Source organism: Mesoplodon densirostris, chromosome 15 (assembly GCF_025265405.1).
Source record: "Mesoplodon densirostris isolate mMesDen1 chromosome 15, mMesDen1 primary haplotype, whole genome shotgun sequence".
Classification (NCBI taxonomy): Eukaryota; Metazoa; Chordata; class Mammalia; order Artiodactyla; family Ziphiidae; genus Mesoplodon; species Mesoplodon densirostris.
The window spans coordinates 38,303,711-38,330,144 of NC_082675.1; the positions used below are offsets into that span (position 1 = coordinate 38,303,711).

Genomic DNA, 26,434 nt, shown 5'->3' on the forward strand with positions numbered 1-26,434 from the left:
TACTTTTGTATGTGGGTATCCAGTTTTCCCAACACCATTTATTGACATGACAATCCTTTCCCTATTGTGTAAATGTTAAAGTCAAAACAATGAAACTTCAAGAAGCTAACGTACAATTATCTTCACGACCCTGTGAATAGGAGACAGTTCTTAAATAGAATACAAAAAGCACTAACTATAAAGGAGATCAATAAATTTGACTTCGCTAAAATTAAGACGTTTGCTCATTAAACGATACCATAGAGTAATAAAATGTAGTAGTGCAATATATTATGTCCTTCACAACTAACTGATTTTTAAAGACATTGTCTTTATTCATCCTACTAGCTGCTAGTAGCTGTGTTTTCTTTCTGAGCAGGAAGAACTGCAGAAGTGTTGGAATACCAAAAATAAAAATTAAAAAGCTCAAACCAGCAACCCAGTAAGAATCAACAAACTAATTTATGTAAATACCAAATTTAGTTATTACAAAACTTCTAGTGACATGAAAAAAACACATACTTTATCAGAGTTTGATTGCCATGTTTAAATTATTTCACTTATTGATATTTCTTTAAACGAAGGATGGACAGATTATTTTAAGCTGAAACCCCAAATAATGACAAGTGACCCATCGTTGTTTTGAGCTTGTGAATCATGACAAGGGCTGTTTTCTTTCTAGCCCATAATCCCTGACCTCAACCCAAGCTCTCAGGAGTGGTGGGTGGGCAGGCTTGAGGCTGAATCTCATTCTACACTCTGTGTCTTCCTGTAATCAAGAGGATAGAAAGCTAAAAGGTCCATTTCCCAGACTTTCTTACAGCTAGAATTCTGAATGTGATTTATTTTGGTTGAGCAGATGCACCTATAAAAGGCAGAGGTGAGATGGAGGGTATGCTAATGCCAGCAGATAGGGAGGCTCATGAAAAGGATTTTTCTGAGGTATTACTGACAGAGACCCCACTGTTCAGACACAAGGTTCCTAAATGGTAAGAGAATGAAACACATCATCTAACGTGGTGTGGAATGCAGCAGGCATGGCGAAGTACCACAGAGAACCTGCAGTGGTGTGACTTCCTGATCATGACACTATCCTGATGCTTGCCACATTGGTATACTTTGGGATTGAGTGGTTTCCTGAACTTAGAATAGAAGCAGCTCTCTTGGGGACGTCCCTGGGGGTCCAGTGGTTAAGACTGTGCCTTCTAAGGCAGGTGGCATGGGTTCGATCCCTGGTCAGGGAGCTAAGATCCCATATACCTCACGGCCAAAACACCAAAACATAAAACAGAAGCAATATTGTAACAAATTCAATAAAGATTTTAAAAATAGTCCACATGAAAAAAAAAAAAAAAAGCAGCAGCAGCTCTCTTGGTTGACCTGGTTTTGCAATGTGGCATTTTAAGTCATTCCTTAAAGTTGTCAGTTCTCAACAATTTTATGCTCAAGTTAATATTTTGTTTTAAAAAAAAAGTACTCTCTTGCTCAAATAAATAGAATTAACTCTGTTCTCTGAACTTTACTGGACCTTAATATATTAGACCTTAATACATTAGGGTAATGGTGATGGTTCCAAGGCAGTAGTAAGGACACTGTCCAGAACTGTGAAGGGTCTGAGGCTTCACCCTACTTGCAAGCTACAAGTTAGCCTGCCACAATTTCATGGATCCTGGGTCAGAGCCAAATGACTTTATACTTACAGCACAGCAAGCAGCATGAGCTTCACGTTCTCATCAGTTCCCCTTGACCTCCGAGTCCCACGGGGCAATGCAAAGTGGTCCAGGTGGATGCTGAGCATGCAGTGAGTTTGCATCACAGCTGAGGAGCCCAAAGTTTAGGGTACCTGAATCTTTTATAATGAGCTCAAGCAAATCTGCCCAACTTTTGCCCTGGAGAGAGACACTATCTTTATTATACAACAGCAAACAAACCTGCCTTCCTCTCTATGGAAACACAATGTCTTCCATGGCTGTTCACTATACAAATCTCCTTGGCAAAGACAGTGTAGAACAAACAAAGGCTGTCAGAGCTTCTGCTCTCAAGATGTGAGAAACATAAGAGACCCATGGAGAATTGTTTCCAAAAGACATTAGCCAACTTTTCATTTCAACTGTAGCACTCCTATTTTAGAGCCTATTTTTAAAAATTCACTTTGGTCATGAAATTTAACAAATATTTGTATGCAGTCAGGGACTAATTTATAGCATGGCTTCCATTTATCTCAGTCATGAGAAAATACCATAGCAGTCATTATTAAAGGTATCCATCCATAAATTACTTTTATTTCTCATTAAATGAGCACAGAGTCATTAGCATATTAATAACAGATATGTTTATTATTACATATCCATCAGTGCGGCTTTTAATACCACTTGAAACATGCATATCATCCTAGAGACGAATCAGTTTTCCAGTGCTTCTTATTTGATAGACATTACTGCAAAGCCATTATAAATTACTGAGGAGGTATTTGGTTAAAAAAATAAACAATAAATCATACTGCCCATATGAATCAACCCTTGCTATTGAACAAGAGTTTAACAGTATTTATCTGGTAATTCCTATGTTAACTGGAAAACATCACAGATGTATTGCCATAATTTTCTTTTATATTGGTGCAACCTTCTACATATTTTGCAGAGTTTTATGAAGTCATTCATTATTTTAGCAGGTAGTTTGATGCAAAGATTGTACTCAATTTATGAAGGTCCACCAAACCTCTAAATATTTTAAATTAAGCCAATTATCAATGAAAAACCCCCAATACACATAACTTTCTGAAAATATGTTTTTTGAAATTTTTATATTTAGTCATGGCAGTAAAATAATTCTCTCAAATTAAGGCACTAAAAGGGCAATGCAACTCCCATCAAAAGTGTTCTAAGAATAATTTACATTTCAAACAGTGCATACATTTCTTATATGTTTGTTAACTTAATGTCTTTATCACTTAAAACCACAAAGAAACATATTATATAATTACAGAAATGATGTACCCCACAAAATGCTTTTAAACTTGGTTCTTTTGTACAGTTAGTTCCTAATGTCTCTAGTAGTAAAATAACTCAATATGGCTTGGCAAAAATGCATAGATTAAATGTAATTTTTTTTTTGCCTTCTCCCATTCCCCAATCTACAAACTTGCTGAAACACATACAGTATTTTGTAAAGCATAATGTAAGATATTTATTTTCCGTCAAGTCCACCACAGGCAATCAACAGTAAGGCTTTTAAATTCTACAGTGAGGGCACTGAAGTCAAGTGATGTCACTGCTTTCTTAAAATAGTTTTGTATAGTCTTGCAAGAGCATAAAAACTGAAGTTATTAAAAAAAAACTTTCAGTTGTCTCATTTTGAGATATTTTCTTTACTCCTTCCATGAGCTGATCTTGATAGTGACGGCCATTCCACTTGAAAGTGAAAGTCTCTTCCTCTCACTCCTATGAGGAAAACTGTGTTCTATCATGATTGACAGGCGTTTTCTTAGAAATTCAAAAAGGCAGCACCTTTTTAAAAAAATATATCTAGCTAAGCTTTCCCTCAATTGTACTTGCATTACATAGTAATAATTAATCTAATCTACCTGTAGGCAAACCCGCAATAAAAAACAAAAAACAAAACAAAACAAAAAAACAATCCTCAGTGTGCTTTTGTGCCAAAGCAAGGACAGAATAACAGCAATCTTAACCCTGAAGCCTGTGATATTTGTGTCAAAGGAACAGCCTGTCTGCTCTGCATGGTAAAAGATGCCTGGTTTATCAGGTAGCATCCCACACAATTCCACAAGGCACTAGGTGACATGGTTAACTGTTGAGGGAAAAAAATAAAAAATTTAAGAAATGTACTCAGTTTAAAAATTCAGAAAACAAAAATTGGAAGGAAAGGTACATATACATTATATATAATAGTTAACTAATACACAAAATTTGGAAAACAGGAAAAAGGAAAAACACACTATTATCTCCTTTTTGCTTCTACTTTGTTTCAAACACTTTCCCCCCACCACAAAGCTATAAAAAATTTTAAGTATTTTAAATTCAGCTTTTATCCTATATAGGAGAGGGACAATACAAGATTCTACAGAAAGAAGTCCAGAGTGAGGTGATAATGAACTGGAATAGTATGGTAGCTGAGGAATACAGAAGGAGGAATGGATATGAGTCATTTCAAAGAATTAGACTTGGTTATTGATTATATGGAATGAAGAAATGGGATAAATTAAATATGGCTTTAAGCCTGCTTGGAAGACTTGGGTGACATCAGCAGAGACGCAAATCAGTGTTAGGTCTCAGTTTCTAGATTCAAATGTCCCTCTTAATATAAGGATTACACTCTAGGGAAAGTTGGTATTTGGTATAGGAGAAAAAACATAGGCTTCAGAAATGGATAAAAGTGGGTTCCAACCTGACTATGCTACTAGTTGGCTGTGTGATCTTGTGCAAGTTGCTTAATTTCTCTGAGCCCCATTTTTCATGTGTTAAATGAGAACTTAATGAGTTATCATAACCACTCCTCAGGAAAGGGTTTATGTCCTGTAATTCCTTGTTTTACCATACAAATATTTTTGAAAAAATTCCATCAAAACGAGTTAAACTACCCTCTCCCAAAAAGAAGAAAAAAAGGATACTTAACTGGGAAGTTTATTTGTTAACACTGATAATATCAAATAATTTTGATTAAAAAAAATCTGCCAACATAGTTAAAAATAAAATGAGCAAAGTTTTACATGAATCTATTAACATTAAAAGGGGGTAAACAACAGTTGTTTAAAACATTAAGGGCTAAATATGTACCATAACCAATGACAATAAAACCCGACATTGAACTAAATAAATATGACATTTATAAACATTCTTAGCTTCTAACAGGAATCAGTTAAACTAATTTGTAAAGTCATTTCCAGTCATATATAAATGCCCAGATACAAACGGTGCCCTTTATGGGGAAAAGAACAATTGGACTTTGGATTTTAATAGATATTATCCAATCACGTACTCACAGTTAAAAAGGTTAACATTTCAATCCTTACCTAGTTTTTCCAGATGTATTTTTGACCACTTTCCGGAAAGACTGATTTGCAGTGGATCTTGTAGAAAGTGTTCGAGGCGACGCACGAACAAAACCAGATGGTGGATTCTTAGGAATCTTCTTTACTAAATGAGTTACCCATTTTTTTTGTTCATCCTGAGAACATGCTAGTAGCAGCATATCTCTTGCTGATGTTACATCATAACTTACTATTTTAAGAAAAAAGAGCACAATTAAAGTCACATAATACCTAAAAGAGCCTTATCAAATGTTCTTACAATTTAAAAAGATTTACTATGCTTAATTAAGTTTGGACAATATCTTTTCTTCTTAATTCAATTAAGTTGGAAAATTTAAAGAGAAAATATTAGTCTTAAACTAGTAAGAAAAATAAAGTAAAATAAGAAATACGCATGTGGCTCCACCAGTGCCAAAATATTACGTCTTATTATCTCTTTTCAACTTGGTATAGGAAGTGCCATATCTGAAGAAGTTATTTCATTGGGATTTAAGTCTCTAATTTGTTACATGTTATAAAAATAATTTTCATGCCTTACCTTTACATGGAGAAATTAAGTCCTCTTTCTTATCTAAGTGATCTCTGTGGCACTTAACGTGGCACCTTCGACATTCCAGGGCAGGGGGTGGCTTAAAAACATGCCAGAGAGGTTTGGCACAGGCCTCACAGTTGGCGGGAAAGTGGTAGAGGGTAGGAATGAACTCATGACCTTTGTGGTTTTGAAAATTAGTTTTCTCAGCTTGTTGTACTGGTTCCATCTCTACGTCTTTTCTACATTCACCTTCATTTGCGTATAGTATCTACATTTAGGAATGGTAAACAGAAGATTAAAAAAAAGGTCTTAATCTATACATACAAGTTTCAAATGTATAAAAGTATTGGTGCATTTACATTTACTTCACAAATACACTTAGTACTTAGGTAAAGGATCTTCTAAAATTATATTTTCAGATTTTTACCTGGAATATTTTAGGAATTTCTTCAGTTTCAGCTCTGTACACATCTCCTTGCGTTACAGGACGAACATGAAACAACTTACTAAAATGAAAAGAAATATGATGTAGGCCATTATAAAAACTCATTTATAGCAAAAGACAGATATTTCGTTGAAGAGAACACAGAGGTGGCAAATAAGCATAGGAAAAGATTAGTCATTAGAGAAATGCAAATTAAAATCACAGTAAGTATCACTATACTCCTAACAGAATTTTTAAAATAAAAATAGTAATAACACCAAATGCTGGTGATGATGCAGAGAAACTAGATCACTCATACAACTGTGGTAGAAATGTAAAACTGCAGAGTCACTCTGGAAAAGAGTATGGCAATTTCTTACAAATCTATATATATGGAAACCTGTACATGAATGTTCACAGCAGCTTTATTTTTAATAGGCCAAAATTGGAAAAAACTTAAATGAATGGTTAAACAAACTGTGATACAGTCATACGATGGAACACTACTCAACCACAAAAAGAAAAAAACTACATCTTGGATGGACTTCAAGGGAATTATACTGAGTGAAAGAAGCATATCGAATGTTACATACTATTTGATTCCATTTACATAACATCCTTGAAGTGACAAAATTATACAGATGGAGAACAGATTAGTGGTTGCCAAAGATTAGAGAGGAGTACAGAAAGGGTGTTTCCTATGGCTATAAAAGGGCAATGAAGGATCCCTGTGATGGAACTATTCTATATTTTAACTTGGTGGTGGTCATACAAATCTATACATGTGGTAAAAGCATGCAGGCTGGAAAGGCAGAAGTAAAACTATTATTATTTGAAGATGACATTACTGTATACGTAGAAAAGCCCTGCGGAATCCACACACATACACAAAATCTCTAAAACTAATAAGTGAATAGCAAGATGAAGATTCAAGGTTGATATATATAAATAAAGAGTGTTGAAATAACCAGATATCCGCATGAACAAAACAAAACAACCCCCACCCCCCCCCCAGAAAAGAATTAACCTCAACCACTACTACTTTTTTTTTTTCTTCTTTTTTGGCGGCGCTGCGAGGCACGTGAGTTCTTAGTTCCCCAACAAGGGATCAAACCCGTGCGCCCTGCAGTGGAAGCGCAGAGTCTTAACCACTGAACCACCAGAAGACCTTCAACCACTACTTCTTACCAAACATAAAAAGAAACAAGATCAATCAGAACTTAAAAATAAAACCTAGAAGAAAACATAGAATACCTTCACAATCTTTGGGCAGGCAAAAATGTCTTGGACAGACTACACAAAAGGCAATAACCCTTTTCAAACAGTGATACATTGGTTTCCATTAAAAGACACCATAAAGAAAATGAATGGGCAAACCACAGATTGGGAAATATTTGCACTACATATTCCTGACATAAAAATTTTTTTCCCTTTTTTTTTTTTTGCGGTACGCGGGCCTCCCACTGTTGTGGCCTCTCCCGTTGAGGGGCACAGGCTCCGGACGCGCAGGTTCAGTGGCCATGGCTCACAGGCCCAGCCGCTCCACGGCATGTGGGATCCTCCCGGACTGGGGCATGAACCTGCATCCCCTGCATCGGCAGGTGGACTCTCAACCACTGCACCACCAGGGAAGCCCCTGACATAAAATTTGAAGCCAGAACATACACAGAACTTCTGTAAACCAACCTTAAAAAGATAAGCAGCCCAATTAAAAAATGAGCAAAAGACTTGGAGACACTTAAGAGATACAAATGGCCAATAAATACATGGAAAGATTCTTGCCATCATTAGCCATAAGGAAAATATAAACTACAACAAAATAGCATTTCACATCCATTAGAACAAGTAAAAGTCAGACTGACAACACCAAATGTTGGTGAAGACGTGAAGCAACTGAAACTCAAATATTGCTGTTGAGTATAAACAGTATAACCTTTTTTGAGAACTGTTTGGTAGATTTATTTACACAGATTTACTATATGACCCAGGATTCCACTCCTAGGTATTTTACCCATGAGAAATGAAAACTTAAGTCCACAAAAAAGAATGTTCAAAGCAGTCTTATTTAAAATAGCTCTCTTAGAAGCAACCCAAATGCCCATTAACAAAAGGATGGATAAACAAACTGAGATATATTCATTCAATGGAATATTATTCAGCAATTAACAGAACAATCAATACACACAGCAAAACACTATGCCGAGTGAGGGAAGCCAGGCACGAAAGAGTACATAGTATAAAATTCGATTAGTATGAAGTTCTAGAATAGGCAAAATTAAATCTCAAGTGATAGAATTCAGATAATCTTTTTTTTTCCCCTTGAGGAGGCACAAGCGAGCTTTTTAGGGTGATAGAAATGTTCTTTATCTTGTACTGGGCTTGATTATGCGGGTGCTTACAACTGTCAAAAGTCACTGAACTGAACACTTAAGATGTATGCATTTTATTGTATGAAAATTACATCTCAATAAAAAGGTAAAACAACAACAAACTCTCATCAACATAAAAAGTATTTTAGTTGAAACATGTCTTTCTTATTAATGTTTATGTATTATTCCAGTTAAGCTGATTATTTAAATTTTCACAACTAATGCCTTTTTTTAAAATTGAGAAATAAAATATCAGTACTCTCTGGTACTTGCTCAACTTTTTAAACATTTTTAACTATAATCAGCTCCACAATGTTTAATTACAAAGGAATGGCAAAACTTCATTTTAAGTTTATATTTCTCTGTCGCACCCACCACACTTCACTCTGAATTTATATGTTATTGCATATATTTTACCTTTCCTGCTACTAGCCTGTTAAGCTCCTCAAATATGAAACTGTCTTACTCATTTTACACAACCTACAACACCTATGATAATACAGGCAGCAGTGCCTAAGAAATGGTTTTAGAATGAATACAAGGAAAAAAACCTAAGCTTATTACAGACCTCTTTGACCTATTATTAAAAAAAGAAAAGATATATTTTATTTCCTTCTTAACAATGACCACATAATCATATACTTTGAGATGTTCTGTGAACATAAAACCAATAAACACTTGAAATTTTAAAAAAAAATTGTCTTTAGAATACATCGATCAGGTATGCAAAATTTCCCCTCTCATATTTTGATAAAGTAAGATTTAATATAGCTATTATTTAAATTTGTTAAGAAAAAAGTCAATAACGTTTAAATAACAAAATATAAACTAAATGGTAAGTCTAAAAATAACTGATTATCGTAGGTTAACACTCAACAGTCTTAAAATTCAATAAAAGGCAACTTACTCAATGTCCAATACCATAGATGGATTGGATTGTTCCTTATCTTGTTCATCATTATAGAACAAAATTTTTTTGCTGCTTACCACAACATACTGAAATGAGAAAAAAGAGGGAAGAGATAAGAGCAGTATTAACTTGGTTTAAAGTGATAAGCATACTTGCCATTTATGTCTAGATCATAGTGTATTAATCTAAAAACAATGCCAATAATAGGGCAGTTAATACAAATTGTATGCTTTAAAAGTAAAATATATAACAAAATATCAATTAGAAAAACTGAGGCATATTGTACCTGTTTCTTCCAGCCGTATCTTTTGATATTTCCTCTATTTGGTATTGAAAGCCAACCTTCAATTCTTGATTCTAGAAGAAAAAAATATATAGTATTCAGCCTTAAATTGTCACAAAAGGAAAAGCTATTACAAGTTGTCTGACAGCATGCAGCAACAGGCATTCGAACACAGCTAAATGAATAAGTGCTATAATTTGCTCTTTCATGCTTCAATCACACAAATCAACTTTAATGGCCATACAAATACTGCAGAAAAAAATTCCAAGCCACTTTCCGCATAAAATTAACATTCAGTACTCAATTATAAAAGTATGAAGTAACAACAGTACCCTTAATAGCCAGGCAAGACTGGAATGGATTGCAGCTTAAATGGGATATGATACAGAAGACTTTAAATATCACTTAACATTCATATAAAAGTATTTAGCAAAAAAAAAAAAAAGCAGCAAGTGGAACAAATCAGAGCCATGATTTACACAAGAAAGAGCAAGCAAAAGTACACAAGTGTCCTATTACTCACAGAAGGTAAGAATAGAAGATAAATAAATAAGGAATGCAGGCAGAATCAACTAGATATAAAGAATAAGAGACAAGTATTTTATTTGTTTTCTCAGTACAATATTCTGATAAACTTTTTGGTAAAACACCCAAAACAATTTCTTTAAGTGTCCAAATTTGGTTGGGAAGGGGTCCCTAATTCTAGTGGTAAATCCAATTACAATTCTTAACAAACTAAAAGAGGTATAAATAAAGCCTTTCAAGTTTGTAGTATCAGAATTTAATAAACAGTAAAAGAACACAGAATTCAGTTGGTAAAACTGCTAATGTTTTATCAGTTTGTGCATACCAGAAATTCTTTGACTAATTTGATCAATGCATTTTATAATTATTATTACTATTTAAATATAATTAATGTTTATTAAAAATATCTGGGAGAAAAAGATGATTCCATTTAGAAATGATTATTTTATATCAGGTTAGAGATAAGAACATTTAACTGTTTTTTTAGATCTATTATATTTGAAACACAAAAGAAGGGATAAGTAACCAACCGTAAGGTACAATGCTATAATGTGACATTATACCATGGCTCAAATCATAACATCTACTGTACATTTATTATTTCCCAAGTGCTTTACAAGGAATACCTCATAAATAATCTATAATAGTCCCATGAACATAGGATATTACATTCTTAGGAATATAGGATAAGATAGGTTCTACTATCATCCTCCATTTACAAATGAAGAGACTAAGGCTTAGCAAGGTGAACTAACTTGCCCAAGGGTAATCACAGCAACTGTCAAAGCTCTAGGGTTCACCCAGGCAGTCTAATTTCTGAGTTTAAATTCCTAGAGCACAATGATATTCTTTCCTTAAACAAGCTTTGCAGTTAACTAAATCAGGAATAATGTTCTTGTTCCAACTTCTTCCCTGTACCTAATGCCCTATGTTTTTGTTATTCTCCTTCATCTAAATTGTTGTTTTTGTTAAAGTGGAAGAAATAATAAGAAACTTCAGTTCAAAATGATCCCCTTCTTCTCCCAAGTTTTTTTCTTAGTTGCCGTTATTTAGTTCATCAATAATTAATTTGTTCCATCGGACAGTTCCTTGGTAAGTTTTGTGAGAGCAGGAGACAATATACTAACACTTTATTATTGATTGATCGATTGATTGATTGATTGATTGCGGTATGCGGGCCTCTCACTGTTGTGGCCTCTCCCGTTGCGGAGCACAGGCTCCAGACGCACAGGCTCAGCGGCCATGGCTCACGGGCCCAGCCACTCCACGGCATGTGGGATCTTCCCGGACCGGGGCACGAACCCATGTCCCCTGCATCGGCAGGCGGACTCTCAACCACTGCGCCACCAGGGAAGCCCCACTTTTTTTTAATATATACTCCAAGGCATCTGACACACAGAGTAGGTACCTGATATACCTTTTTTGCTTATTTTGCAATTCTTTTTTTCTGACTTAGCCAATTAGTCACCCTCTATTTAAACAATGGTTGTAATTTAAAAACCAAAGGGCTGCTTTATATTAAATAACATACAGAAGGCTGTTGATCATTCACAAATATTCTGTCGTAGAAAAGGAAAAAAGTTATTGCTAGGAAAACTTCCCTTCAGTGTGCCAAAGTCCATTTAATACCAGTAATTCCTCACTAAAAATAAAAGATGTGAAAGCCACTGAAATCTTGACATTTATACAAAATTGTGTATGCCAAAATATTCCTCCCTCCAAGTTATTTCTCTATGAGAATAAATGCCAAAAATATTTATGCTTTCTGGCTCTAGGTCTGAAATATGTTTTCAATGAATTGTTGTATGTTGAAGACTGTATGACTGAATGTATGTCATTTCAGTGTTCTTATAGAAATTTTACACATCAAAGGCATTTTATGAATTAAATAAGCTCAATTTTATATTTGCTCTAATTTAAATAAAATGAAGAAATTAGGAACTCAAAAAAGATGCTGAAGATATGTGAAGGTTTTTGCCAATTTAAAACAGTAATGTTATAGGAGAGAATCTTAGTCTTTCTTTCTGGTGAATTCCCTTCAGAGAAGCAGGTAAACTAAGCTCAGTGATAAATAAAAAAACTACTTACTTCTGTCTTACATGCAAGTTAATATACCAGTTTTTTTTAAAGTATATAAAGACCTCCTTCAAAACTATGACCACTTGTGACCTAAGTGGCAATCTGAAAGTATAATGCTCTAAATTCTATCTTTTACAATACAAGCACAGAAATCAGCTTCTCCAGAGAAATAAAAGAAATGCTGAGGACTTCTAAATCTATATTATTATCAATAACATACTACTGAAGTACAAAAACAACTTGGTCCCAGGTTTTACATATTTGTAGAGTAATTTTAACTTACAAAAAAATTTAGATGTGCATTACTGCAATATCAGCAATTAACTCCTTTACCCAAATAAGAAAGAGGTTAACTATATGTAAATCAGTATCAAATACAGCCAATTTAAACATCAAAATCAAAGCTAACCACTGAAGACTACCAAAGTTTACTTGATAAACTACATACTGCTTAAGAAATAAAGGTAGAGAATCACTCCAAAATTTTAAAATTATATTCAGAAGTGATATAAAAAAGAAAAAAAAATTAATGCTCAAGAATTCAGATGTACTGATTATCTCCAATCATTGATTAGACTTGGGCAAAGTCAGAAACTCTTATGTACTCAAATACTTGGAAACATACCAAGAAATCCACCATATACAGGTTTAAGTTACAAAGTCTGAGATTAAGCTGGATGGAAAGAGAATGATGCAGATAATCCATAAGAGATAATGAATATTAATGGAATGTTGATACCAGTGTTCTTAATGCTTCATCTATTTTTACATTCTTTTCAAATTCTTAGGTCAGTATTTCCAAAAGGAAAGGAAAAAAACAAGGAAGGAGAGCCAGATATCACATTAGTCTTTCTGTCATCTAGGCAACAGGAAAACCTTAACCCTAGAGGGTAACCTTTATATTTACAGTGCTAAGGCCACAACCTGCCACAGAACCAAAAGGAAGATGAAGACATAAGAGAATGAAAGTGATATTAAGAACTTCAAAGGGTTATAAGTCAGAGAAGGATAACCATTTTCTCTAAGGTTTTTAGAATTGGGAAACTTAGAGAGATTTAATCTAGTTAATGACAAGATGCCAGCTGAGAAAATGACAGAGGCTGAACTCTAAATAAACAAGATAATTAAATGAGATTCTTTATATTGAATGATGAAATCTAAGAGAAATAAAGTATATTATCAGTTTATCCACCTGCTTAAAAAACCATCTCACTGAGCTAAAAATACGATCAATATTTCAAAAGGCCTTCATTTTAACTATTTAACTATTCTAAGACCTCCCTTTGTAAATCTGTAATTTAAATTCATTTATCAGTTTTCCAAACTAAGTAAAATTAATCACCACCTTCAAAAAAATCTTTCAGACACTTGAATGATATGTAACTCTCTCAAAATTAAGGATGAATACCGCATCAAGTTTCCGTAGTGTAATCATGTTCACTTCACAAGAATGAATACCAAAATTCTTTACAATTCTTCCTAGATATTACCACAAAACCTTAACTTTACTTGCCAGAGATCTAGTAAATGACAGATTTAGTACATATTTTCAATTTACTAGTAAAATATCTGACACAGAGGTAAAATAACATTGGTAATGATTATCCATTAATTTCTACCTCCAATATGAAAGTCATAGTCTCCAATATGAAAAGGTTCAGCACTACAGAGACCTCTGTGAAGTTCAAACTGAGAACACAGTTAATAGAGAAAGAGATACCCTAATTGGTCTCCCTTTATAGCAATAGAGAATGGCCACCAGAGCCTTTTTGTTTTCCCACTTTGTTTGAACTTTGAAATCCTTAAAAGCAAAATCTCTGAAAATACAAAGCTATTCTAAATATTACATACTCAGAATGGAGCCAGTAGAAAAATTTAAAAATCTCTTTGCTGACTGACTCCTGAGTGGATTTATTAGGTCAGGATTCTGAAATCTAAATGGATATCTCACCTAAGTCTGCCAATCAAACCACCTGATGATGCTTTGAGTTTAGCCTTCCTGAATAAGCCAGGATGAAAGGTAAAACTCATTACCTTTCCCCAACCTCATCTTTCAGTTCAAATCCTCTAGATAGCATTCACCAATAATGAATCAGTCTCTGAAATGTTTAACTTAATACAAAGAAAACCAAGGCATACATAGTAAGACATTATAAACAAAGTTAAAGGGAAATGCGTGGGATAAAGACAAAAACCTCATCAGGATATTTAACCTACACTAGAGAAAGAATTCCTTTAACTAAATAACTCTAGAAATATCTTAGGGTTAATGAAGAGGGAACCTAAACTACAATTTCAGTTCAACAAGTGAAGGAATGTAGACAAACACCCTTAAAAGTCATACTCTTTCTTAACTGATGATTAAGTCATAACTTTAGAAAGATGTTCAAACAACAGCTGAAGCTAGAGATTCTTATTAAATCCAAAGTGATCTTCTGATAAGGATGTGCACCTACAAGAATCTCAAGAGGCAGGAGGTTTCAGAGAGCCAAAAATGGGAATACAGAAGGAATTTCTTGACCACTGGAGTAAGAAATGTTTATTCCCTGCCCTTCCCTTTCCAGACACGTCATTTTGGGCTAGCAAAGCCACCAAAGAATGAGGGCAGGGATTACACAGAATACAAATAAGAACTGAATTCACTTCCTACTTTGAGTCCCACTTTCTTGACCAAGAATGATAATGTAAAATTTTCTAAGTAGTCTATCAAGTTTCTTATATCAAATTCTCAAAAAACAAGTAATATCTGTTAAAACAGATCCCTATTATATCAAATGTGCTGATTCATATCTTTTTATGCATTATTCAGGAAATACATTAAATAAAATCTATTTTCAAGTTTAGGACCATGTAACAAAACTTTCAAGACCTTGAACTAAGAATATGTAGTAGGTCAAATGTGTTGTGTGTGTGTGTATGCCTTTAAAATCTGTAATGCATGTTTTAATATATATAACCTATTCATTTCTAAATTGAACCTGTAATATGTGTATTGTTCATCTCTGTTAAAAAGACATAAATGTACTATAACCTATACTACAATGAACCCAAGAATGAGGCTGTGTTTATTTTTCAATTGACTCTCCACTAGAAAAAAAAAAGGAAAAAGAAGAAAAAGTCTGAAATCCTAGCTACTCGCTTTTGCCTTTACTTGACTCCCTGCCCCCTCTTCTGCATCTTCCAATCCCTTTTATCTATTTCTTCAAATTTGAAACTTCAAGTCTGATTAAAGTTTATCACTACAGCATTAGGTGGGCTTCTATATAGAGTTGCTGTGGTTCTGATTATTAAGTATAGTTCTTAGTTTTAGCAAAAAAATACATAAAATACTGAAGAGTTGCTACTCATGAAAACATGTACAATCTTCCTTAAATGGTGAGAGTTGTAGCAGCAGCTTCAACTTTCACCATGGCATTAGGCTGGTTCAATATTGATTCATAAATGTCTTCCAGTTTCTATTTAGTTAGAGCGACTCAGATCTATTTTAATAGCCTAAGATTGCTGACTGCTTTTATTCTATAAAATGCACTAGGTATACAAATGTCATCAGACTCTGGCTATCAGAAACATAAATCCCTTCTTAAGAATCCATGGACAAAACAACAAAGAGGTAGAAATCCAAATGAAAGAAATCTACATTAATTTCCATGACGTTTAAGCAAACTTGAATGAAGTAACAGAAAATATTCTTACCTGGTAGGTTTCCATCAGTTTCATCGGCACTAGGAAAACTAGCAACACTTGTAGAATCTGACAGGTCCAAAAGTTTCGCACGCAATTGCTCAATGTCACTCTCTTTGCTAGCCAACTGCATCTGAAGCTCATTCCTATGTGTACATTCTTCTACCAATTGCTATTTTAAAAAAAATACCAAGATAATATAAAGAATCAAGATCAAAATTTCTAACATTAGAAATTAAGAATTAGTGGAACTATAAGTAATCTAGAATTGCTAATACTAAAAATTTACTGTAAACTTCATGAATGTTTACTACCACAGATTTTAATACAACTATAAATGTGCAAGTTCTCTTCCTCAGTAATACATTGTTTGGATGCTCCTTTTCTCTTTGCTTTAAATAAGTTTTTTTTTAATACAAAGCATCAAAAACCAAAACCAAACACCTGTTAAAACAATAGAAATTGCTTTTATGGCTTCAAACAAAATAATTTAAAAGATATAGAAAGCTTCTCAGGATGGTAAAACCATAAATGATGGAGTCAATGCTTGTATCTAAGTCTGTCTAAGATCAGAGACCATGTTCTCAATTTTGTGCTATTAAGCTAGGAAGCATCAAAAAATTAAGCTTGATATTTTGAAAAGTGAATCCTTATCAGAGGAAACAAAGAAGCAATAATACTCCAATTCCACTATCCCAACTATAGTCAATATTATATCAGCCATATCTCAATTTTAGTCTGAAGCCAAAGAGGCAAAACCCTTGGTTGTTTCTCTAAAAGTAGTATCTCTAATCAAGCTGATGCTAAGGGGTAAAAATTACACAAGTCATAGTTAATAGGCAACAGAGTATCTTTCTATTTTTTCAAGATCATGGTTCAAATTAGAGTAACAGTAATCAAATTATGGAGAATATAAACCTAAATATGATTTTTATACTAAAAAAACTAAATGAGATCAGTAGACAATAAGTATATACAGTAATAGCAATTTAAAATAATCCTACAAGTGCAACACACAACCTTACCGCTTGCATGTCATTCAGTTCCTTCTGATGTTTCACTACCATCTGGTTGAATTTCTCTCTTTCTTGGTTGAGTTCAAGTTGTAGCTTTCGATTTTCCTTTTCCTTCTTTCTCAAATCCTGTGTATTAGCTTTCTTTCTATCAATTTTAAAGTCTTTCCGATTCATTATTTCTGCCAACTTGTTAACAGCCTATTAAAATATTAAAATGTTATTAATAAGGTTCTTCATTGTAGCTACCCAATTTAAATCTCCACTAAAAATATTTTTTTTTTCTTCAAAATCAGGAAGCAGGACTTTTTGTGTATGTGAAAATTAGGAGAACCTAATGAATGTTGGAATATGATAACTGGTAGCACAAGTAACTATTATTGATTCATCTCATTGTTCAAATGTAAGAACCAGACAGGCTTGCAAAAATCGAGTTATTGTTCAACAATTATTCAGCACTTATTATACTGCATGTAAGCACTCTGATAGGCACTAGATATAAGGACAGAAAATACAATTACGCCCCAAAGGCACCCTAGTCTGGTGGAGGAGCAAGATAAGCAAGCATGACAGTACAGAGTGATACTGCTTCTTTTTTCTCTTAAGTGTCCCTTACTTTTTCTTTTTTCTATTGGATTGTCTTTTTCTTTTTTGCAGATGCTCTTTATATTTAATCTATACATGCTGCAAATATTCTTCCTAGTTTATTTTCTTTCAACTTATGTTCTTTTGGACTTTTTTGTATGTAATAAATGTCAATCTTTTTCCTCATGGTCTCTGTTTTGGTATAAAGGGAAGTAAAATCTCCACTGAAGGATTTTCAACAGGTATTAAGTGCATTTTTGAAAGACTACTCTAGTTGAAGGATTGTTGAGAGGGAGAATAGATTAGTGGTAAGGAGCTATCAAGTAGAAAATATTTATTTTACTGTAAAAATCAACTGAGGTACACAGTACCTTATGAAAAATTTAAACTACTGGATAACTTGGTAAAATGACAAGATACCAAGTTTTAGTGTAAAAAATCTGATCTAGCTGCAAAATACAAAGCAAAATGATACCTCCACCCCTTTTAAGTTTCTTACTCACTCCCCATTCTTCTCTCTTGACTTCAGTCAAGTATGTGGTTTCTCCTCATTAAGTTTTCCTACTGTCAATTGTAGGTTTTCTATACAATCTAAAACAAATTCTTCACTAATCAGGTGACTAGACGAATTAGCTTTCTTAACTCGATTGAAATCCTACTTCCTGAATAAGTCTTCCACATTTAATGAAGAAAGAATATTACATTACTTGTTCTAATGAAAAGCTCGAACCTTATAATCTCAGTTTTAAGAAAAAGGACATGAAGAGCAAATATTAACTTCTGAATATATGATACTCAAATACAAACACATGGAAAAGGCTAAGAGCATGTATACCTGCGTTTTAAGGGTTCGTTCTGTATTGATATTCTTTTCAAAGGCAGCCTTAAGATTATTGATCTCCTCCTCCTTCTTCAGTTTATATTCTGTTAACAAATTATATAAAATGTTATTGCATGGCATTCATTAATTTCTGCCTTGCAAAGTGACAATGAGATACTTTTATAGAAATTTTGTAATGGATTCAAGGTTTATTTTAAGCAATAAAATATTTAATTCTTAATTAATTCTTAATTAGTTATTAGTAACAATAACTAATTATTCAAATTAGTATATACCCCATAATAACTTTCAGTAACTTCATTCAGATATTTTTCCAGGGCTTCCCTGATAGTGCAGTGGTTAAGAATTGCCTGCCAATGCAGGGGACCCGGGTTCAAGCCCTGGTCCAGGAAGATCCCACATGCTGCAGAGCAACTAAGCCTGTGCTCCACAACTACTGAGCCTGTTAGCCACAACTACTGAAGCCCACGCGCCTAGAGCCCGTGCTCCACAACAAGAGAAGCCACCGCAATGAGAAACCTGCACACCACAGTGAAGAGTAGCCCCCGCTCACTGCAACTAGAGAAAGCCCGCACACAGCAATGAAGACCCAACGCAGCCAAAAATAAATAAATAAAATTAATTAATTTTTTTAAAAAAGATTTTTTTCAGTTTATTGAGGTATAATAGACAAATAAAATGTTAAGATATTTAAAGTGTACAATGTGATGAATTGATATACACATACATTGTGAAAGGATCCCCCACAATCAAGTTAATTAACACATCAATCACCTCACATATTTACCTTCTTGTGGGGGGTGGTGGTGAGAATATTTAAGTTTTACTAAGATAATACTTAAGGCTACGAAAGTTATTTAATATATGAAAACAAATATTTCAAAAACTTAATGCACAACATAAAGATTTACCTCTGAACTTGATTTAACTTACGATTTTTTAAAAAATCATACATACCTTCCTCTGTCTTCCTCATTTTATCAGTTAGCTCTTCATTTTCTTTTCTTAATAATTCAATATCTTTGGTTAGCATACTGTTCGTTTCTTCGAGCTAAACAAAGCACAGAAACGTTTAAGCTATATAGTCTCTTTGCTAGTCCCATATTTAAAGCAATAACCTTTAAAAAAATACTTGCATTTTCCATAGATGAGGACAGGTCAGACGTTGCTTAATTATAAAAACATCTGGTTTCCAGTTTAAAATATGTGGATATAATTAAATTCAAAATATTTTAAAATAATTGTTAGCTTCCAAAAATTATTTCAGTGTGTGTTTTTATACACATTACATATGAACAGAAGGAATAAAAAATGTAATGAAAAGAGGACGAGACTAGAAACTAGGAAATGTGCATTTAGTTTTCTAGCTCTGTGACCCTTAGCAAGTCACAACCTTTCTGGGCTTCAGTTTCTTCATCTGAATAATGATGATGAAAATGACAATTTAAAATGTTTGATGATTATTGTATGGCTGTTAGCATAAATGATGCCATTGTGGGCCCATATAGTTCCTCCTGTCCTTCCCCTGACCCTATCCAGAACTGTACTGTGTGGTAAAAATCACTTCTTTGTTATCAAGGGCTTTGTAGTTAATAGATATTATTTAATAATCATTAGGACCAGGTGGCCTCTATGCTCTGTTAGTCCCCAATCAATGATGAAGACCTCTGCTGACATATTCCTGGTACCTACGAGACTAGTTACCCATTCATAAATCTTGACGTAGGAATGCACTTCCTATTTACAAGCACATACCCGCCCCATACCCTAGGTTAACTATAACATTGTCCCAATGGTCCCTTGGTGGTGTGGAGTGCAGCTGTGAATGCTTCCAGATCGTTGTCTGTCCGAACCCACTCTGTGAGTAAGGTACCCTATAATAAACTGATCCACTGATTATACGGAGCTGCCTGCCTTGTTTTTCGGTCTCAAGATACCTTCTCAGTTCGGTGGGCACTTTTCATTTCCTCTGTCCTCCAACAATGTCTTTTAGTAATGTACTTATTCACCCTTCTATTTATATGATTTCATTTAATCTTCGTAAGAAACCTGTGGAATAGGTATTGTTTCTATATTATAGATGAAGAATCTGAGGCTTGGAGAAGTTAAAGCAAACTGCCAAGACCATGTAACTTCTTAGGGGCAAAGCTGGGATTTGAACTCAGACCTGCTTATATCAGAGCACTTGATGGTGGCTTCACCACCAAGAAGAAAAATCTCTCTAACTTCCCTTTCTAGCTCCATAACACATAGACCATAGTATAAATTTCAGGAATAGGTAATTGTTTGTAGTACTGGTTTTTCTATAATGGATTTGTAGATATCCACAAATAATTTTTTATCCCAAAATAGTTTCTCTGAATTTTATAGAACTCTGGTCATGAAATCAGTTGCAATTTATTAAGATAATAAAACAAATGAATTTAAGGTAAGCATTTCTTCACAGAAAATATATTAAGATCTACAGCCAGAAAGGGAAAAAACCCAATACACTGAATAAGAATTTCAATCATTAACAATTGTTTTAGATTATATAAATTATTTATACATGAGTACAAGTTGACCATTGTGTATAAGTAAATACTCATGCACTTACATTTACCCAAACACTTTAACATGTAACCTATTTTGATTTTTAAATTAATTTTAATCACATAACTTAATGAACTATCACACTTACCCGACTAACAGTGTGCTCTTTATCTGTAATCTCTTGTCTATTTCTTGAAGCAGCTTTCTTGCTTTCTTGGGTCAATTCAAAATACTGTTCTTCCAGAAGCCCTCGAGCCAACTGCTCAGACTCGGCTTTTGTTTCTGCTAGATCCAACTGAGTAGCAAGAGTTTCTCTAGTAGATTTAAAAGAGAAATGAATGTAAAAAATTCAATTCATTCTTCTAACTTAATCATATGCTTAAAAACACAATTCTTTTTAAATGATATAAAGAATTAAGTATTTTATTGCTTAAAATAAACCTTGAATCCATTACAGACTTCCTATGAAAGTAATGAATTTAACCTCTCACGCTTAGAAAAACTATAAAAGCAAAGGACACTTTAATCTTGTACCTGCTATTTTGCTTAACTAAGAAAAAGGTAATAAAACAATGGCAAGAGGTCTACTTCTAGAAGGGAATGTGTTGGGATCTGGAATGAAACGCAGCATGGCACAGTGGAACAGTCACTGGCTTATAAATCAAGAGGCCAGGCCTGGACCCTTATCCCCATTCTACCACTAGCTAATTGGTTAGGGACACTGGGCAAGTTCCTTATACTTATTGGAGCTCAACTTAATCAAATCCATAAAATGAGAGGATTAAACTACATTATTTTTGAGGTCCCTTCCAGCTCTGAAATTCAATGAGATTATGAAGACTTATAAATAGACCTGCAAACCACCATAAACTATTCTAGAAATGCTCCTTAGGAATTACATTTTAAAAGCCTTTCAGAATTGACATTCAGACCACGACCAGATCACTGCAGTTTGCCTGCTCTTCCCAAAGAACCTGTCTTCGATAAGTTATCTTGGTCATAATTGTAACCCCTACATACAGTAGGTGCTCAATAAATGTTTATTAAATGAATGAATGAATGACTTCCAACTATTTTCTATTAAGAGAGTAATACAAATACTTTAGGCTGCCTCAAGCCTAAAGAGGAAGACATATAGTGACTACAAAAAATAATAATTTTTTTGACAATTATTTTTGTCCAACAAATATTTGAATGTTCCTATGTGCCAAACACTGTTCTAGGGATTAAGGCATACAGCAGTAACAAACTCCCTGCCCTCAGAAAACATACGTTAGTAGTGTGAGACAGTTTAAAGAAATGAACAATATACAGTATATCACACAGAACAATGAAAAGAAAGGTGAAGAGGCTGTGAGTGTGGTCACTATTTTATAGAGGGTGATCAAGGAGGCCTCTCTGCTAAGCTGACATTTGAGGAAATATATGGAGGAAGTAAGAGAGCCATGCAGTGTATCCGGGAATACAGCTTCAGGCAGAGGAAACATCTAATACCAAATGCCTAAATGTTCTGAAGGAAGCTAATGTGAGCAGAGTGAGGAGGGGCTGGGGGGAGCTGTGAGATGTAGTAAGAGAAGTGGGGAGAGAGAACAGGTATTATAAGGCTTTCTAAAACAATATAGGGACTTTGGCTTTTACACTGAGTATTCTGTCTTAAAAAGATCATTCTGGCTGTTGTTTAAGATCAGACTAGAAGGGGGACAATGGTAGAAGCAGGGATACCAGTTAGGAGGCAACTGAAATAATCAAGATTGGAGATGATGGTAGTTTGGATCAAGCTGGTAAATGTTAAAAGTGGTGAAAAGTGATCATATTATGGACATGTTTTTTAGTTATAGCTAGGATTTATTGATGGAATTCATGCAGAGTATAAGAAAAAAAGAAGAGTGTAGGATGACTCCAAGTTTTGGATTTAAGCAACTAGGAATAACAGAATAGCTAATATTGACATGAGGAAGACAGGGAGGAGCAGGTTGGCAAGGTGAGGGAGTAAGGCATTTTTTCTGGACATGTTACATATAAGATGCTTATTAAACACTCAAGTGGAGATGTCAAACAGACAGCTAGATTTACAAGTCTGGAATTCAGGGGAGAATATACTTGTACACTGATGCTATTTAAAGCCCTGAGGCTAGATGAGAAGAAGTAGGGAGTGATCCCTTGGGTCCTCCAAACTTTAAAGGTCTCAGAGATGGGAAAGGACAAAGGAGCAAAGAAGGGTGAGGAAGAGCAACCAGTTCAATAAGAGGAAAACAGTGTTTGGTGTCACAGAAGCCAATAAAGAAATTTTGTCAAGAGAGAGTTATAAATTATGTCAATTGCTGCTATTAAATAAGATAAGGACTGAGAACTGAGTATAGTTTTTAGCTATTAGGAAGGCACCAGTGACCTTGAAAAGGGTTATTTTGGTAGAGTAATAAGTACAAAAGTCTTGAGTGAGCTCGAGAGAGAATGGGAGAAGAGGACCTGATGATAACTGGTATGTCACTTTTCAAGGAAGTTTGCTACAGAAGGAGGCAAAAAAATAGGATGCTACCTGGAAGTAGATATGTAGTTTAAAGAAAAGGAGGCTGGACTTTCCTGGTGGCGCAGTGGTTAAGAATCCACCTGACAATGCAGGGGACGTGGGTTTGATCCACGGTCCGGGAAGATCCCCCATGCTGCAGAGCAACTAAGCCCGTGTGCCACAACCGCGGAGCCTGTGCTCTGGAGCCCGCAAGCCACAACTACTGAAGCCCTCACACGTAGAGCCTGTGCTCTGAAACAAGAGAAGCCACCACAATGAGAAGCCTGCGCACCGCAACGAAGAGTAGCCCCCACTCACCGCAACTAGAGGAAGCCTGCGGGCAGCAACAAACACCCAACGCAGCCAAAAATAAAAATAAATAAATAAAATTTAAAAACCCTTACAAAAAAAACAAAAAAGAAAAGGAGGTTATTTTTTAAGGAGATGTTTACCTGTATGCTTATATAACAATAGGAATGACTACAGAAAGGAAAAAACGATGTAGGAAAGATGAGAGTATTATTGGAGTCATACTCTTAAGTAGGCAGAAAGGGATGGGATCGAGGGGCTGCCTTTAGGTAAATTCATGTAAATTTTGTCCATTTACATGAATCAGAAGGACAGTGGGGTTTTAGGTACAGACGCAAACAGGTTAGTAGCTATGGTGGTGGAAGAGAGGAGATGTTCTATGACTTCCAGGAAGCAAGGCCATTTGCCAAGTATGAGAACAAGGAGAAGTTGTTGATTTGTGGAGGGAGAAAAAGATAGAAAATAGTTGTCTAGAAGAGTAGGGGAGTTAGGAAAAGATAAAAAATACTGCCATTGGTAAGCCCATGAATACTAAGGGGTGGTAATGCAGGGCTTCAGATGGATAACATGTTCTCATCTGGGGTTACTGCTTTGCATCAGGTTCAGATAAATTATCTGCAACTACATTCATCCAGACTTCCTTCACAACTCTCCATAGTAAAAGACCTGTCTTTACTGATGTTTAAGGCCAATCTCTCACTTCTATTCTCCTATTTCCTTAAAGAAATCAATTTATCAATAATTCCCTATGCTTCTAGGTTATAAGATTATAAGCAGGGGCTTTGTTCTTATTCACTGCTATATTCCAAATGCCTAGAAAAGCATCTGGCCCATAAAAAGTGCTCAGAAATTTTGTTTGAATCAGTGAACAGATGTGCAGCTCTTTCCACTCTGATTTCCTTGCCATGTCCAATGCTCAAATTTCTGCTATCTTTAAAAAGAAATGACGCTCCTTCACAGTCTCCTCCAGCTACTGCCATAGCTTCTTGCCTTAACAAATATGTTTCTTGAATTTTTTGGTTTAATAAATATTTACTGAGCATCTACAATGTTCTAGGTACAGTTTTAGATGCTAGTCATATAGCAGTGAATTAGAGTTAAGAACAAAACAACTGAAAATTTCTTCCTTTGTTGAGCTTAAGTTTGAATGGAAAGAGAAAAACAACAGAATAAGTAAGCAAATTCTATAATATATTAGGAAGAGATAAGTGCTAAGGTAAAAATAAAACAAGGAAGAAAGTACTGAGCTGGGCAGCTAGGTAGTAAGGTGAGGGCATTCTCAATTTTTGAAAGAGTGTTCAGGGAAGGTCTCTCTTGAGGTTACATTTAGGCCTAGACCTGAAGAGTGTAAAGGAAGAAACCATGTGGATATTCAGAGGAAAATGTTCCAGGCAGAGGGATGAGCAAGTCCAAAGGTCCTGAGGCAGAAGAGTAACAGACTGGTTTGTGAATAGTAAAGAGGTCTATGTGGCTGCTGTCCACTCTCTCTGTACTTCTACCCTTCCCACTCATGTCGCTGTCTACTTCAGTATAGTACCTATCAATATTGTCATCACTGTTTAGGAGCTGTTCTCAACAAGATGACAACCTTAAACATAATGGACAATTTATTTTTTACTCGACCTGAGTATTTGGAATTTTAAGTCACTTTCTCTTTTTTTGAAATATTCTATTCCCCTGGCATTTGTGATACCCCACTCTGCTTTCCTCTTTGTATTATGGGTGACTTTATACTTTCCCTTCCTCTGCCCATTCCTTATCCTACACTAGGGGTTACAACTTGTTGCTTGAGAGAGCCAAATGAGTCCATACAAATGTCCCCTCCTACCTCCTTTCTGTATCTGCATGTGCATGCACATGCATGCACGCGCACATACACACTTAAAAATAAATTTGGGCCAATATTTTACATAAAAACTGAGATTCCTGGCTTCTCTTGAAAAACCAGAAGATCCTGAAACACTGGGTCAGTGCTACCATGTGGCAGCAAATGCTCAGAACTGAGGACATGAACTCTTCAGTTTGTTATAATCCTCACAACTCACGCAATGGATGCTACCAATACTTAGATCCAACTAACTTCAACCCAGTTACATGTATGGTATCATAGGCTCAAGAGTTCATAAACCCTGATAAATACAACTGTCTTAATAAATCTCATCTATCTTAGTGGTTTCAGCATGAAATGACTGTTGAATTGGCTTCAAGTCCTTATCTTTGAGTTCTAAAGCAATAATGCCAATGTCTGGTATCTATTTCTCTTTGGACATCCCATAGGCACCTCAAACTCAGTAGGTGTGAAATAGAAATAACCTTGTTTGCTCTTATTCCCCCAAACTGGTATTTTAGCTTAGGGACTACCACTACCAACAACCAAATTGTCCTGATCAGAAACTTGAGCTGACCTGAAATTTTCCCTAACTTTTATCCCCATACCTTCAAATCTACAACTCCTATTGCTTCTACTTTCTATTTTTTCCTATGCACTTGCCTCTCCTTTTACTGCCAACTTCCACTATAACTGTATATCTAGATTATTCCGATGGCAGTATAACTGGACTCCCTATATCCACCCAGCTTTGCCTCACTCCAATCCATTCTCTAAAGACTGGAGGCTTCTAAAACCCTATCTTGTCAATCCCTAGCTTAAATTTTCATTTATTCATTGAATATTTGTTGAATACTTATTATTTGCCCGGCTCTGATCTAGGTGATGTGGATATACAACAGAGAATAGCAAAAAAAAAAAAAAAAAAATCTTCCACTCTTCAATGCTGATAGTTCCCAATGACACACAAGCCCTTTGTAATCTGACTCAG

The 26,434-nt window shown here is 34.8% G+C and overlaps 1 protein-coding gene across 2 annotated transcripts in view; it reads right to left on the reverse strand.

Moving 5' to 3' along the window:
- Positions 1-2,296: 2,296 nt before the first annotated feature.
- ROCK1 (Rho associated coiled-coil containing protein kinase 1) overlaps positions 2,297-26,434 on the reverse strand; it is a 149,444-nt gene continuing 125,306 nt past the window's right edge. For both annotated transcript variants that reach the window (XM_060118233.1, XM_060118234.1), the window contains 11 exons: positions 20,949-21,114; positions 19,226-19,319; positions 18,263-18,351; positions 16,855-17,043; positions 15,842-16,001; positions 9,548-9,618; positions 9,259-9,347; positions 5,986-6,064; positions 5,565-5,826; positions 5,009-5,216; positions 2,297-3,786 (listed from right to left, as the gene is read on the reverse strand). In XM_060118233.1, the coding sequence (XP_059974216.1) occupies positions 3,783-3,786; positions 5,009-5,216; positions 5,565-5,826; positions 5,986-6,064; positions 9,259-9,347; positions 9,548-9,618; positions 15,842-16,001; positions 16,855-17,043; positions 18,263-18,351; positions 19,226-19,319; positions 20,949-21,114 (1,411 nt within the window). In that variant the 3' untranslated portion in view covers positions 2,297-3,782. The remainder of the gene's footprint in view (positions 3,787-5,008; positions 5,217-5,564; positions 5,827-5,985; positions 6,065-9,258; positions 9,348-9,547; positions 9,619-15,841; positions 16,002-16,854; positions 17,044-18,262; positions 18,352-19,225; positions 19,320-20,948; positions 21,115-26,434) is intronic.